Below are 15,682 nucleotides of genomic sequence, written 5' to 3'. Positions count from 1 at the left end.
TTTTCAGTTTCTCCAAATGTTACCGCAAAAAAAAAAGAAAAAACCAAAAAAATATATGTTTCAGTTTCAGTTTTCCACCCACTGGCGATCTCTCGTTGAAGGACTTAATATACATATATCTGATATGATTGATAACAAAACAATTTTGCTTTGACTAAACGATTGGACTGATTCGTGTTCTTGCCACTCTTGTTTCGCAGGTGTTTCGGCTACTTCGTTCCCTGAGGCCGCTGCGTGTGATTAACCGCGCCCCGGGTCTGAAACTAGTCGTGCAAACGCTCTTATCGTCCCTGCGTCCCATTGGCAACATTGTGCTCATCTGTTGCACCTTCTTCATCATCTTTGGCATCCTAGGCGTTCAACTCTTCAAGGGCACATTCTTCTACTGCGAGGGCGAGAACATCAAGAACGTTCGCAATGCGGACGAATGTCGTCGCATACCCGGCAACGTTTGGACCAATCGCAAATACAATTTCGATGACCTGGGCAAGGCACTGATGTCCCTCTTCGTGTTAAGCTCCCGCGATGGTTGGGTCAACATCATGTACACCGGACTCGATGCGGTCGGTGTGGATCAACAGCCGATTGTCAACTACAACGAATGGCGTTTGCTCTATTTCATTGCGTTCATACTGCTCGTGGGGTTCTTTGTGCTCAACATGTTTGTGGGCGTTGTCGTTGAGAATTTCCATCGCTGTCGCGAGGAACAGGAAAAGGAGGAGAAAATCCGACGTGCCGCGAAGCGAGCACTGCAAATGGAGAAGAAGCGTCGACGCATGCATGAGCCACCGTATTACACAAACTATTCACCGACCCGAATGTTTGTTCACAATGTCGTCACCTCGAAGTACTTTGATCTGGCGATAGCAGCGGTCATCGGTCTCAATGTGGTCACCATGGCGATGGAGTATTACATGATGCCCAAGCCGTTGCAGTATGCACTGAAGATCTTCAACTATTTCTTCACCGCTGTCTTCATACTCGAGGCGAACATGAAACTGGTCGCCCTGGGTTGGCGTCTGTATCTCAAGGATCGATGGAATCAACTCGATGTCGGCATCGTTCTCCTCTCCATTGTGGGCATTGTACTCGAAGAGCTCGAGACGAACATCATACCGATTAATCCGACCATCATTCGGGTGATGCGAGTGCTGCGCATTGCTCGGGTGTTGAAACTCCTGAAGATGGCGAAAGGGATTCGAGCGTTGCTCGACACCGTGATGCAGGCGTTGCCACAGGTTGGCAATCTGGGACTGCTGTTCTTTTTGCTGTTCTTCATCTTTGCGGCGCTGGGCGTGGAACTGTTTGGGCGTCTGGAGTGCTCGGATGAGATACCGTGCCAGGGGCTGGGCGAGCACGCGCACTTCGCCAACTTTGGCATGGCTTTCCTCACATTGTTTCGCGTAGCGACTGGCGACAACTGGAACGGCATCATGAAGGACACGCTGAGGGATAATTGCGATGACGCAGCCGATTGTGTGCGCAATTGTTGCGTCAGCTCGGTTATTGCTCCCATATTCTTTGTGATATTCGTTCTTATGGCGCAATTCGTTTTAGTGAACGTCGTCGTGGCTGTACTGATGAAACACCTCGAGGAGAGCCACAAGCAAATGGAAGACGAGCTCGATATGGAGGTTGAGCTCGAGCGCGAATTGGTCCGCGAACAGGAGTTTGCACAGGAGCAAAAACTGTGCCAGCAGCTGGCGGAGGCGCAAAGCAAAGCGGCAGCTCCGCCCCGGCCATTGGCCAAAGTCAAATCGCTGCCCAAGAACTTCATCTATAGCACACCGTCGCTGGATAAAAAGTTCCCCAGTCCCGCCAGCCTAACGACTGCCGGTGGCAACACAGGCAGCAGCAGCAACAATCAATTGGTTGCTCTGCCATCGATGACGACGACGGCAGCGGCGGCGGGACGTCGTCAGACCATTCAATACTTCCAACAACAACAACTGCAGCAGCAGCAGCAGCAGCAACACCAACAGCAGCAGCAGCAGCAGCAGCAACAGCATCTGCAACAGCTGCAGCAACAACACAGCGGCTTGGGTTTGAGCCTGGCCGAAATGGGCAATGCGCTGACGCCTCAGGCGCTGGGCGCTCGGTTGGGCGAACCCTTTGGCGTTGGCCCCGTGACGGGTGGTGCAATGACCGCCTCCGGTTCGGAGGGTCATGGGTTGCAACTGCCGCCACTGGGCCGGCGGGGGAGACGCGCCTCGGCTGCCGCCGGCTTCCGCAAGCGCGGCGTATTGTCCAAGGAGCGTTCGCTCGACGAACAGGCCATCAGAAGGCGCAATCTGGAGGCGAAGCGCACCAGCTGCGACTCGTTGCCGTGGGGCGGCGATGCTCTCGACTATCGACGCGGCACCATCTTCGAAAGCCTAGAGTCCGATGGAGGCGGCGGTAGCGTTGGCGGTGGCAGTGGTGGTCCATTATCATCCAGCTATGATTTGGATGTGGATGTGCGCAGCATACGAAGCGCTGAGGTGCCACGTTGTCCACGCCTCGATGGCATCATCGATGGCACTGATGCCGATGATGTCGATGCCGATACCGCTGCTGCTGATGCCGACAACGAAGCAGAGCCGCCACATCCACAACCACAATCACAGCAACAGCAACAGCAACAGCCTCATGCTCAGCCCCAGCCTCAGTCCCAACTCCAATCACAGTCCACGCCCCTATCATCATCAGCATCGATCACGCCATCGGCCATCATCAATATGACGCCCACCGTAACACAGCAACAGCAGCATTCGCAACCGCGTCGTCCCTTCGGCTGGTCACAGTCCGTCGATCAGGGTTGCCTCCTGGGCGGACGCAGCAGTCTGCTGTTGTCCGTGCCACGCTCGATGCCGCCGCGCAGTCGCAGCGGCAGCACGAAGCAGCTGTTCAAGCAGCAAGCGCTCGACGAGGATGCCGACATGATGGACGAGAATTCGCTGCTGTTGCCCGCAGCTGTTGCCACGTTGCCACCTCAATCGTCGGGTGGTTCCGCTTCGGCCTCAGCTTCCGGCTCGGCATCCGCTTCGGCTTCGGCTTCCGGTTCCGGTTCGGGTTCACTCAATGTCTCGGGCAACAGCAACAGCGCAAGTGTCGGTCCCGTGAGCGATGCGCCAGCGTTGAGTAAGTCAGACTCAGCGGACATCCTGCGCATCATCAGCGAGCGACGTCGCATGGATCAGCGGGATCAGTGCGGCAACGAGGACAGCGACTACAATGAGCTGTTGCTCGTCAAATCGCCGCAATCATCGACGGACTAAACTTAAGCTATCTTTATCTCTATCTCACTCTTTTACACATACAAGCCACACACACTCTCACTCACACACGCTACACACATTTCACGGAGAGTTCGGCTTGCTTTCATCTGAAAGTGTTATCGATAACGACAAGTTTGCCCAATACATTAATAGACACTCGACAAACTTTGCTTTCCCCCTCATTTTCTAGCCTTCGATTCGATAAACTTGCTTGCTGAAGTCTATCGATTATAATTTACTATTAAATGTATTATCGATAACAATCAATTTGGCCAACATAACTTCAAATTCCCCAGAACTCTTATAGATATCGATAAAATGGTCTCCCGATGAACTCTAACTGAAATTGTTATTAATTAAATTTATAATTTGCTATTCAGTATGTTATCGATGACGATAAATTTACGAAGCAAGACAAAATAGTCTCATCAGTCTTAGATAGTTGACACTCCTTTCGCTTAACATACTCCCTTTAGTCTTACATCTACAAATTCATCACGCAAATTGTTATCGATAACTATCGAATTGAGGAAATAAGCCTGACACACACTATGTCTATCTCTCTCACACACAATTACACCACACACACACACACACACATGTAACTGTAGCCTGTGCTAACTTTAGGGAATTTTCCAAGTGCTCAGTTTGAAGAAAGAAAAACTAAAACCCACAAAAAAAAGAAAACCCGTTAGTTCATAAGCAATTAATGGTAACGATAAACGATTAACGATAAAATTACTCATTAGCGTTTAGGGCGTTAACTGTAAACTGTAAAACTGTAAACTGTAACTGTAAAACAATTAACGTAACGATAACGATAACGATTACTTCTCAAAACTAGAGCGTTCTCTAACCAAAAAAACAAAAAGTGGTCAATACGAAAATAAAATTACAAATAAATGAAAATGTCAACTGTTTTTAGTGCAATCTACGGTTTTCATAAGTTTAGCAACACAATGCGAAAAGGTATCAAAAAAACTTATCGATAACACAGAACAAAGAACACACAAAATGTTGTATAGAGCGTTTTCCGTTTCAAACCAATATCGATAAATGAAACTGATATATATGTATGTGTGTATACAAAAAAGAAAAACAAGCGTTATATGCGATATAAATATATATACAGTTATACATAATAATATATATACGAGATCTATATATATATATATAAGAGAGTACGTGCATACATGATGGAAATTGTGAACAAAAAAAAAATCATCAACTCTGTGATTAGCTCTTAAAGTTTAAACATTTATATAAACTATATACAAACAAGTAAAACGACAAAAGCGATGAGATGAGAAGAATCCAAATACTAAATGTATCTACACTACACACACAACCTCTAGAATATGTATATATAGGGCATCTGATGTGTATTGCATTGTACTGTATTGTATTGAATTGTATTGTATTGGATCGTATTGTATTGTATTGTATTGTATTTTATGTAGTCTAGTCAAAACGATAACGATTAACGATAACAAAAACAAAAGCTGATGCAGTATTCACACATTGATAAGCAATATCAAGTTTAGCTCGTTAAGATGATACACACAAAAATACTAAACAAACAAAACATACCAAAGTACTACCAAAAAAAAATACCAAAAAAAGAAAACCTGCATTGTTGCCACTTTTCATAAGAAAACGACACAAATATTTATGAAAACGAATTTACATAGTTACTTAACAATAGAAGGAAACTCACTCTATCTATCTCCCTCTCTGTCTCTCTCCGTGACTTTCTCCTCCTCTAACAACTGGACAATCTATCAGCTAGAGCGCGCTCTCTTTCTCGCTCATTTTCAATAAAATTGTGCCAAACGAAAAACGAAAAGAATAATACTAAATCGTGCTGTCACTCTCTATGCTCTCTATCTCACACACAGAAAGTAAGGGTAATTAGAGTATGTTAACTTGTTTGTGTAGTTTAAAAGAAGAAAAAAACTGAATAAAGGCGCCCACTCTCTTTCCTTATCTATTCGATGATAATAAATCGCTGTACCCAAAGGTTTATTTTTATATAGATCAGAGATGAAGTTGAAAAGAAAACTAACGGGCAAACGGGCAAAATACCGAAAATACTACAAAACCAAAAAAAAACAATTTAGTGTTAAAAATGTAGCATACGTAGTCAAAACTTTTAATGGATAGTTGAAATATACTAATATACATACATATATACCTTACTGCAATATATTTATATAAAGAAAAAAGCCAGAAACTATAATTTCCCCCCTCTACAAATTGTCGGAACCCCGGAACAACTTGATGTCGTAGCATTTATATATAAACCAGAAGAAAAAAAACAAAAGCAAAGTATTAGTGAAATTTATAAACTAACTACTAGAGTATATACTGTATATGTATATATGAAATTATCAACGAATTACAATAGCTAACCTAAAAAGTCAGCACAAAAGGCGGTAGGATGAAGATGAAGATGAAGATGAATAAGAAGGAGAAGGAGAAGAAAACACTGTCAATTTCTCAACATGGTCTAAAGAAAACAAATTTCCAAAAACAAAAAATGAAAAGGCATTTTTTACACTCTTTGTAGAATCGAAAAGAAGTATCGATAACGATTACTATCTATAGCATACCCAAGTTTAGATAAACTTTTGACAACACACACACAGACACAGACACATACACACACCACAAAGCAACAAATCGAACTTAGAAACTTTATTGCTAATTACGAATCGGGGCGAAAACACATTTATACAACAGCAACAAAAACAACAACAACAAATTGAAACAAATTTAATTATTATATAATAATTTCATCTGTGCCTTTCTCTACGAATATACGATCTATGTATAAATACAAATTACGAAATATATACATATATATAGATATATACTTATGAACTACTTTATACTACTTCCACATGTGCTCTTCTCTATACACACACATATACACATTCACACACACATACACTTTTAATACTCTCTCTCAATTTTGAACTCATTCTCAGATATTTTCTCTTTTTCTATCTAGCGATAGCATAAAAATCCAATCAATCTGTTTATAAAATATTTAACGATTTTGCCATTTATCGATACTTATCGATCACTTTGTGACTTAGCCTACACTCATGAAGCAGGTAAACTGCTTAACTGCTTGCTCACCAAGCAGTTCACAACACTCTCAAGCAGTGCAGCAAGCAACTTCAAGTCTCAACAGCTCTGTCTTTTTTATCTGTCTCACTCTCACTATCTCTCTCTCTCTCTCTCTCTCTCTAACACAGCAAACAGATGGGCAGCAGTAAACACAAAAAAAGATGTAATTTCATTTAAAATTATGTAACTTTAACACAGCTAATTTAAACGCTTGTATCTAGAAAAATATTCGTGCAGTCAAAAGCGTATTTCAAATTTTACGAAACTATTTCAAAATTTTACCCAGTTCATAAAAACAATGGGCAGTATTTTTAAAGCATATTTAAAGGACTTTTCAACTATAAAAATATAAAATATGTGCAGCATTTAAATGCCAGTTGAGTGTTGTGAAAACAAATTAAATGCTGTCAGAGTAGAAAATATAAAACAAGCTACAATCGAGTGTGCTCGACTGTGAGATACCCGCTACCCATTTTGAATAAACGTAAAACAGTGCGGTTTTATTCTTCAAATATATCGAATTAATATACCGCAAAAATATGTCGAATTAATGTACCACAAAATTACTTAAAATACTAAAAATACGCCAAATGCCATGTTTTTGGTATATTGATAAATACTACGTTCAATATATATACCATTGAGTGAAAAATATACCAAATTGTCAGCCAAAGCAAACCCTTTTAGCCTATGAGTAGCGGGTATAATAATTACACAAACTGCAGATTTCAAGAGTAAATTTGAATTTCCGAAAAAAAAAACATTTAAATCATTTCAAAATTACGAAAAAGTGCGCCCATCTGAAGAATAGTTTAATTGAAGTAGAGGAAGTAGCAGAGCAAGCAAACAAACAACAAAAAATAAATCATTTTTGAATTGAAAAAAATAACACACAGAGACACACACACATTTACACATAATAAACACTAAACACTTGATGAAACTACATAATAATAATAATAAAACTAAAATTAAATGATATTTACTTAAGCCTACTAATAAAAGTACATAAAACCCAACACGTAACATCTTTATAGGTTAATGCGCTGGTAGTTTCGAATGAATTTTTTTTTTGTAATTTTTTAACTTAGCTGCTTGGATATGGATAAAACGAATACACTTTTTTGAGAGCATGTAAGACCCCGCACTATAAAACAAAACAAAAGAAACCAAAGAAAAAACCGAAAACAAAAAATTACTACAAAAAAAAACAAAACAACAAATATAAAGTGAGTTTTTTTTTCTTGTTGATTAATAATTAGGTAAAAGGGCTACAAAACATAAGTTAATTAGAAAAAAATATAAAAAACAAAAACGTTGCCGAAGCTGCACGAAAAAGTAAAAAAAAAAATACAATATAAAATAAATTATATAGCAATTTGAACGAATAAAATATAAATTTTGCTTTTAGCCAAGAAAGGAATGAAACATGAGAATAAATATTAATAATAATATTGATAAGAATAATAATGACACAAACCAAAAGAAGCCAATAACGAAATTGAGCACTATTTCCAACTGTCTCTCTAACTAGCAGACTACAAACTTGAAAAACACAAACACACACATGCTAACAGTAAACTAAAGTAAACACAAAAGAAACCCCGAAAAGAATATAACGTTGTAAACATTTCGTTGCGTACCTTTTGCGTTCAAAGAAATGCATTAAATGTGTATTGTACATTGGTTTGAAACTACCACTGAAAACTGCTCTATGTATGGCCCATATATACACAATATATGTATGTATATATATATATATATATCTAAATATGTATACTTCAATATGTATATAAGCAAAAACAAAGAGCATTATGAATTAAACAGAAATTTTGAAAAGAACGCGCTGCTGTTTTTCATTTTCTAGTGGCGCCATCTGCGTGGCAGTAACCGCAAAAAGGCTGGCGCCATCTTTGATCGCATAAATGTAACTGCTAAGGTTCTCGACGGTAGTGAGCGCCATCTGTGCAACTGAAGGTGGCGCCATCTTTGGCAGTAGTGTAGCTATGAATGTTCTTGGCAACCGCAATCTCCCTGTATGTCATGCGGCATGCACGTGAACTGCTTGTAAGCAGTCGACTGTGCTAAATTCAAAATTTCAAAACTGTTACCGATCTTGAAATAGTTTCCTGGCTGGCGACAGTTAATCAATGACATCAAAATGTTGCTGCCTCTCCACCTCCTCCTCCAACGATTCAGGTGTTATCTTGTTGGACGTGATGCGAGTCGTGCGCTAGTTTTTTTATATTCATATTGTTTGTGTTGTTTTACAGCTGCCTTGGGTTATTAATGGGTAAGTGACATTGCATTTTTCGCCTGGGCTTTCTTACGCTTTTGTCTTATTGTCAATTTTCTCTTTGTTGTATAAGCATTTACCTTCCCTCTTCCCCCTTTCCTCCTCTCTCCACCCAATCATCATATAACGCTGTGAACTGAACTTCGCGCGGGGAACCATTAAAAACCGACACAACAAAAACAAAAACAAAAAAACAAAAAAAAGACGACATCCCATCCCGCAAAAGTCAAGTGAAAATATATTTTTTGGCGCCGTTGCTGTTGTAACAAAACCATCCAGCCTCCGCCCTCCGCCTTCCCCCGCTGACCTCTACCTGGGCACAGCTTCCTCCTTAACTACGCGCTGACACTGAAACTGCTTAGCTTGCCTCCCAACTCCTCCCCTCCCCACCCCCCTCCCTTTGATGTGTGTGTCTCCATCATCTTCGCGGGATTTGAAGCAATCTGCGCTCATTTGCTTCTCTCTGTTCGCGTTTGCGTTTTTAATTAACGGCGGTTTCTTCTATTGCTTCACATGAAGATTGCAAATGAAGTAATTATCAAAAAAAAAAAAATACAACAACAACAACAACAAAAACGACTAAACAAAACTATAATAATCATAAAAATCTGTTACGACGAAAGAAAAATCAACGGCATTTAGTTCAGTTTCAGTTTTAGTTTCAACTTCAGTTTCAGTTCAACAGTTTGAGTTCAACACGTTGTTGTAACATTGCATAGTGTTTTTTTGGTTTTGTTTTTGTTTTGTTTTCTCTCCTTGACGTGAAATGCGTTCATGGTCAATGTGTGAAAACCTGATGTAACCGTTATGCGATGACCCCATCGCACTCAAGTGCCATGTACTTTGACCTCTTTTGCAACTGTTTCCATACTCTAGCAGAGCTCTCAGATAATGTAGCTGCCAATCGATAAATAATCGATAATTGCTTTTCACGATGATACCGGTATATGACTCGTTCTAAACTCTGCTCCAAACTAGTTCATTATTTATTTATTTGGTTTAGTTTCACTAAAATAAAGTCGATCGATAAATAATCGATAATTGCTTTTCTCGATTATATCAATATGTGGACTTTTCTAAACTCTTTGTTCCAAATAACATTCTTACTCATTTATTTGGTTTAGTTTTATAAAAATAAAGACTATCGTTAATCGAAAACTTTATCGATAACTAACAAAAAACATCTAATTTATTACTTAATTTCATAATTAATTAACTCAATATTGATATTACTCTACCACTCTTCTATTTATTTGAACATAATTTCTGATTGTTGACAACTTTCAAGCAAAAGATGCAAAATTTATCGATAGGGAGGATCGACAAGTTTTAGGCTCATTGTTGAACTCTTTCATTTTTAATTGGTGTCTCTTTCTTCATCAAGTTCTGCATCGTTCGCATCATCATGATGCGGCAGATCCCAACAAAATGAATTTCATTCATAAAAGCAAAAAAAAAAAACAGCGGTCATAAAATATTTAAATAAAATAAAAGATTTCTCTTCTATGTGAAGCTTGAAGTTAAACGTCAACTAAAAGTTGAAGTTTGCCTCAAAGAAGACGACGAAGAAAATAAGTGAAAATATATACACATAAAAGTCCGCATTTAATTTGAATTATATAACTTGAGTTGAGCTTGAACCTAACCCAAATACACTGGATCAGCTATTTAGAAAGGAGAGAGAGAGTCTCGAGAGTATTTATTTATTTATGACATAATGCAGACGAACAAACAGAACATAAAACCATTTAACGTTCAATTTTGGGAATTAATTAACATGATTATAAACGTTGATTTTATTCATTGTTGAAGCAACTTCAATAATTTGTTTCTCATTTTTAATCTTAATTCAAAACTTTATTTGGATTTAAATTACAAAGATAAAACAAAGCATTTTATACCATCATTTTGTTTTATAAGTTGGTCAATTAACTCTTCGCATTTAACTGACACATTTTCAAATTATTTTTCAACCACTGTGCGTAGAATGCACAGTGCTGTAAGAAATGAGTCCCCCGAAATGTCATTTACAATGATTCGATTCCGATTCGCCCCGTTGAATGGCTGTCAAACTTGTGTATTTACGAATATACTCGGTATTTGCATTCGGTTTTTTTTTTCTTTTAGTAGCACTTTATTATTTATTCACTGTTAAGTTAAACATTTCATCTCGTTGTTGTTGGTGGGGTCTTTTTTTTTTTTTTTTTTATATCTTCTTTTTTCTTGACACTTTCACTTTTCTCATTAAAATATGAGACCGGGCCCAGAGCTAAGACGATCCAGACGTTGGGTCCACCAACGACAGGTTTGTCGCCGCTGACAGCATTACAATATACGAATATACGTAAATGAATACGAATACGAATACGAATGCTATTCACATGACAGTCCCTAACCTCAAATTCACTTACATGCCCATTTACATACGTCTTTCGAGATTTCATTTGCATCTTTCTCTCTCTTTCTCTTCATTCACATCTCTACTTTGCACGCCTTTAGCTCAGCCCATCTTTCACCCTCTCTTTTAGTCCGTTACTTTTCTTCTTCTCTCACTCTTTGTTGAACTTTTATTGGGCATTGAATCGAATTATATTTTTGAAAACATTAATTCGAAAATTGAATGAAAAAAGTATGTAATTGGGAAAGAGAATTAAGAAATATCATTTTTAAATTAGATTTCAGATAAAGTAATATTAATATAATGATAAATTCTATAGAATTGAAAACCTTTTTCAAAAATAAATAAAGCTTTTTAAAATTTATGTTTTGAAAAAGTAGTTTTTAGAACTATTTATAAAATTATAAAAATTGAGTATATATTCAATTTGTATATGAATCAGAACCTATATTATTATATATTTTTTTCAAGATTCATCTTTTTAAGATCGAATCTAGTTTTTCCTCTGTGTATGTTACTAAAATGATTACATTGCTATAGCTGTATTTTAGTTTTCGCTACCTTTTCCCTTTTCATGTAATTTTGGTAATAAACTGTAAACCTGTTTCTATATGTCTACCTTAATTCACGATCACCGATCACCCCGTCACTGCAATCTGATGTCGAACTACATTGCTTCTGGTAGCATCTTCCAAGAAGAAAAAAAAAAAAAAAAAAAAACGCGCACATTGTTTACCCTTTGCACACACAGACAGAAGACAGACACTCAGAGCTGTGAATACACTCACAGACAACCATTCACTATGCAGCTCAAGTCGTATTCATCTCAATTCTTCAGCGGAGAATTCCAGCATTCATGCTGCACTTTTTGGCAGCATTTTATCGTAGTTTTGTGTGGTTTTTTCTTGTAGTATGAGATCTTAAGAACTGGTTTGGCGATTGTCGTCGGCTAAAACGAAGCGACAACTGCCACAAAAGCTAACGGTAAAGTTAAAGCAGACAGCGAGTTGCACAGTTACATGTGCCTTAACTTAAACTTAACTTGATGATTTTTTTTCCCTCCTCAGCTTTTCGTGTAATTTGGAAAATTGAAAAAGCATTGCACGACATTTGGAGATCTTTGTTGTTTTTCTCTAACGACAAATTACACAATGTTTTCAAAGAGAGCTCGAGAGAGAGAGAGAGAGAGAGAGAGAGGGAAATCGAGTGAGTAACAGAGACAGAGAGAGGAACAACAATAAGAGAGAGAGAGGTTGTGATATGACAACTTTGTCGTTGTCGTTGTTTGCTGTGCTTGTTTGCAGCTCTGCTCGAAATTGGGAGCTCTGGGATTCAACTTGCTTGCAACGTGCAACAGCAAAACCGAATCACAGGTGTGAGTCCGATTGTGAGTGTGTATGAGTGTAAACAGGTCAACAACAATAAAGCGCAACAGTAAAGCAAACTCAAAAAGCAAGTTGCCACATTGTGTTTTGGTTTTTCTTGAATGTTTCGTTTTCGTTTAGCCACAAATGAATGCATTCAGATACCAAAAACAACAACTAAATTAATTACCGAAATATTAAAGGCGCATAAATATTAGATTAATGATCTTAACGGTGTGTTAAACACGCTAATTAAGAGATCATTCATTTGTCACAGTATTGAGGCCCCTTTGGGCTCCATGATTGATGCGATCTGTGCGCTTCGATTGCTTCGTTTATTCACTTATTCGCTTAGCTCGGCTTATCTTTATTCTCCCCTCTTCTTCCCTTTAACTTTCAGCTATTCATACGAGTGATAAAAACCAAAATGTATAACATTAAGCAAACACTCACCTCACATACAATTTTATTAACTATATTATTCACTTTTTCAATTATATTTGCTGCAAAGAAAAGAGAAGTAGAAAATGTAAATTTATAAATATTAAAATCATTTAATACAGTAAATACGAAAAGGTAAAAAATAATTAGTCAATCAGCGCTGTGAACAATAAATCAAATTTCAACTCTATAGTAGTGTGCTCGACTTTGAGATACTCCGTACACATTTTCAATAAAACCATATTCCTAAAATATTCCACAAAAATACTAAAATATAAATATAACATTCAATAAAACCACAAAACCGCAAAAAATACCAACATGGTATATCGATATTATTCTACATTAAAAATAAAGACCATAAAGTACAAAAATAATTAGTCAATAAGCATTGCGAATAATAAATCAAATTTCAACTCTAGTGTGCTCGACTTTGAGATACTACAGATACGTACACATTTTCAATAAAACCATATTCTTAAAATATACCACAAAAATACTAAACTAATAAATACCATATTCAATAAAACCATATTCTTAAAATATACCACAAATTTACCGCAATAATACTAAACAAGTAAGAAAGCTACAGTCGAGTGTACTCGACTGTGAGATACCCGCTACCCATTTTGAATAAAAGCAATATATTTTGCGGTATTATTCTCAAAATATACCAAATATGCTGCAAAAATACTAAAAAATATACCAAATGGTATATGTGGTATATCGATATAGTACCGCATTCAAAATATACCATAGACGGCTCAATATACCAGATTGTCAGCCAAACCAACTAAGACCCCTAGTAAGTAGGCGTTTTTACCCATACAAAAGTATTTCTTTAATAACTTTTTATTTTTATCTGATCGCAACCAAATTTTCAGGAATCATAACTACTGTAGTTTTATATTATATATACCAAAATTTGAAACTCTAGCTTTAAAATTACGCTTGTTATTCGATTTTTTTGATTTGCGGGGGCGGAAGTGGGCGTGGCAAAAATTTAAAACAAACTTGATCTGCGTGCAAACATAAAAAAAATCTTATAGTCTCTGAGATCTAGGTGTTCATACGGACGGACGGACAGACACACAGACACACAGACGGACAGACGGACATGGCTAGATCGTCTCGGCTGTTGACGCTGATCAAGAATATATATACTTTATAGGGTCGGAGATGTCTCCTTCTACCTGTTACATACATTTCCTGCCGGCACAAAGTTATAATACCCTTCTATCCTATGGGTAGCGGGTATAAATATATACATACCGTATTCAATAAAACCATATTCTTAAAATATACCACAAAAGTACTAAACTAATAAATACCATATTCAATAAAACCATATTTTTTAAATATACCACGAATTTACCGCAATAATATTAAGTATAAACATACCGTATTCAATAAAACCATATTCTTCAAATATAATACAAAAATACTAAAATATAAATATAACATTCAATAAAACCACAAAACCGCAAATGCATTTACACTATCTATTTGGACTGCTTAACTTGAATTGTTTAACTTATATTCTTTGATCACGTATTTTAGTCAAGTTTACTTCTTAGTTTGTGGTAATTAGTTAAACTTGGCCTATTCTCTCGACTTAGTTGGCATAAACACTTTTGTTAATCATTGTAGCCGATGATGTATTCATTATTCATTACAGGAACACGGTTGTTGTTATTCAATGCTATTTATTTAATTTCTTTTAAGTTTTTTTGTTCATTCCCATCACGTATTTAATGATCATTTTTGCATTTTGCATTTTGCATTATCACTCATTTCACTTATTAGTTCCTTATCTCGTAATCTCACTCAATTGCGAGTTAAGTCACTTCAAGATGTGCTCACAACAGTTGAACTCATTTCGTTTGTCCCTCTTTTGCTTCTTTCTTTCTTTCGTTGCGATTCATTTTGTTGGTCTTCTTTTTTTGGTTTTGGTTTTTGCGGTCGCATAACATCAAACATGAAGCAGCAACAACAACAACAACAACAATGGCAACAATAGTGACAACGACATTCGTTTAACAAAATGCTTTTGCCTATTACAACATCGTCGATGACGCAGGGATTTCTTGTATTTCATTTTTCTTTTTTTTTTTTTGTTTTTGTAGTTTTAGTTTTATTTTATTTTTTAATTTTTTTGACAGCGTTCACTCTGTGTTGACTGCTACTGCACTTGCTTTGGCTCACTCTCGCTCTCATTCGCGTGCTCTCACTTTGTCTGTCTCCCTCTCCCTCTCTCGCGATCGCACTCGCTCTCTCTCAGCAATTGACGCTCTCACTCACGTCTGCAATGCTTTCGTTGGCTTAACGGTACAAATTTTGCACTCTAGTCTGTCTCTCACTTGCGCTTTCATGCTCACTCGCACTCCGTCTCCGTCTCCATCTCCATCTCCGTCTCAGCCTAAGCAGCAGCAGCTTTGCCGAGATTTTCAATTGTTGCTTTGTGTTCCCGATTGTGTTTTATTCGTAGACAATATACAAGTTTTCTTCCAGTCCCGTCATGTGTAGACACAAGATGCGAAAAGACTTTATCACTTCGTTTTGCCGTATATGCGGAACTGATTTTATACAAGACCCGTCGAGTATAAATTCTGGCCAAGGGAAATTTAAATTTCCCTCGGCTGCGCTGGCAGAATTTGTACTCGGCGTTTCTTGTAGAAAATGTGCGGTCCAGCTCTTGCCGAAAATCTGTGCTTAGATTCTAGTGCGTAGTTCGGAATATGCAAAATAAAAATACGCTCAAAAATATATGCAGTAAATAAAATGTTTATTA

General features: G+C 37.7%; 1 protein-coding gene across 18 annotated transcripts in view; it reads left to right on the top strand.

Annotated features, from left to right (window-relative positions):
- LOC133847019 (uncharacterized) overlaps window positions 1-3,944 on the top strand; it is a 139,677-nt gene extending 135,733 nt beyond the window's left edge. For all 18 annotated transcript variants that reach the window (XM_062281740.1, XM_062281733.1, XM_062281734.1 and 15 more), the window contains one exon: window positions 201-3,944. In XM_062281740.1, the coding sequence (XP_062137724.1) occupies window positions 201-3,257 (3,057 nt within the window). In that variant the 3' untranslated portion in view covers window positions 3,258-3,944. The remainder of the gene's footprint in view (window positions 1-200) is intronic.
- Window positions 3,945-15,682: the final 11,738 nt, after the last annotated feature.

The sequence above is a fragment of the Drosophila sulfurigaster genome, chromosome X (genome assembly GCF_023558435.1).
Source record: "Drosophila sulfurigaster albostrigata strain 15112-1811.04 chromosome X, ASM2355843v2, whole genome shotgun sequence".
NCBI lineage: Eukaryota > Metazoa > Arthropoda > Insecta > Diptera > Drosophilidae > Drosophila > Drosophila sulfurigaster.
This window is presented reverse-complemented; position numbering and strand designations above follow the sequence as displayed.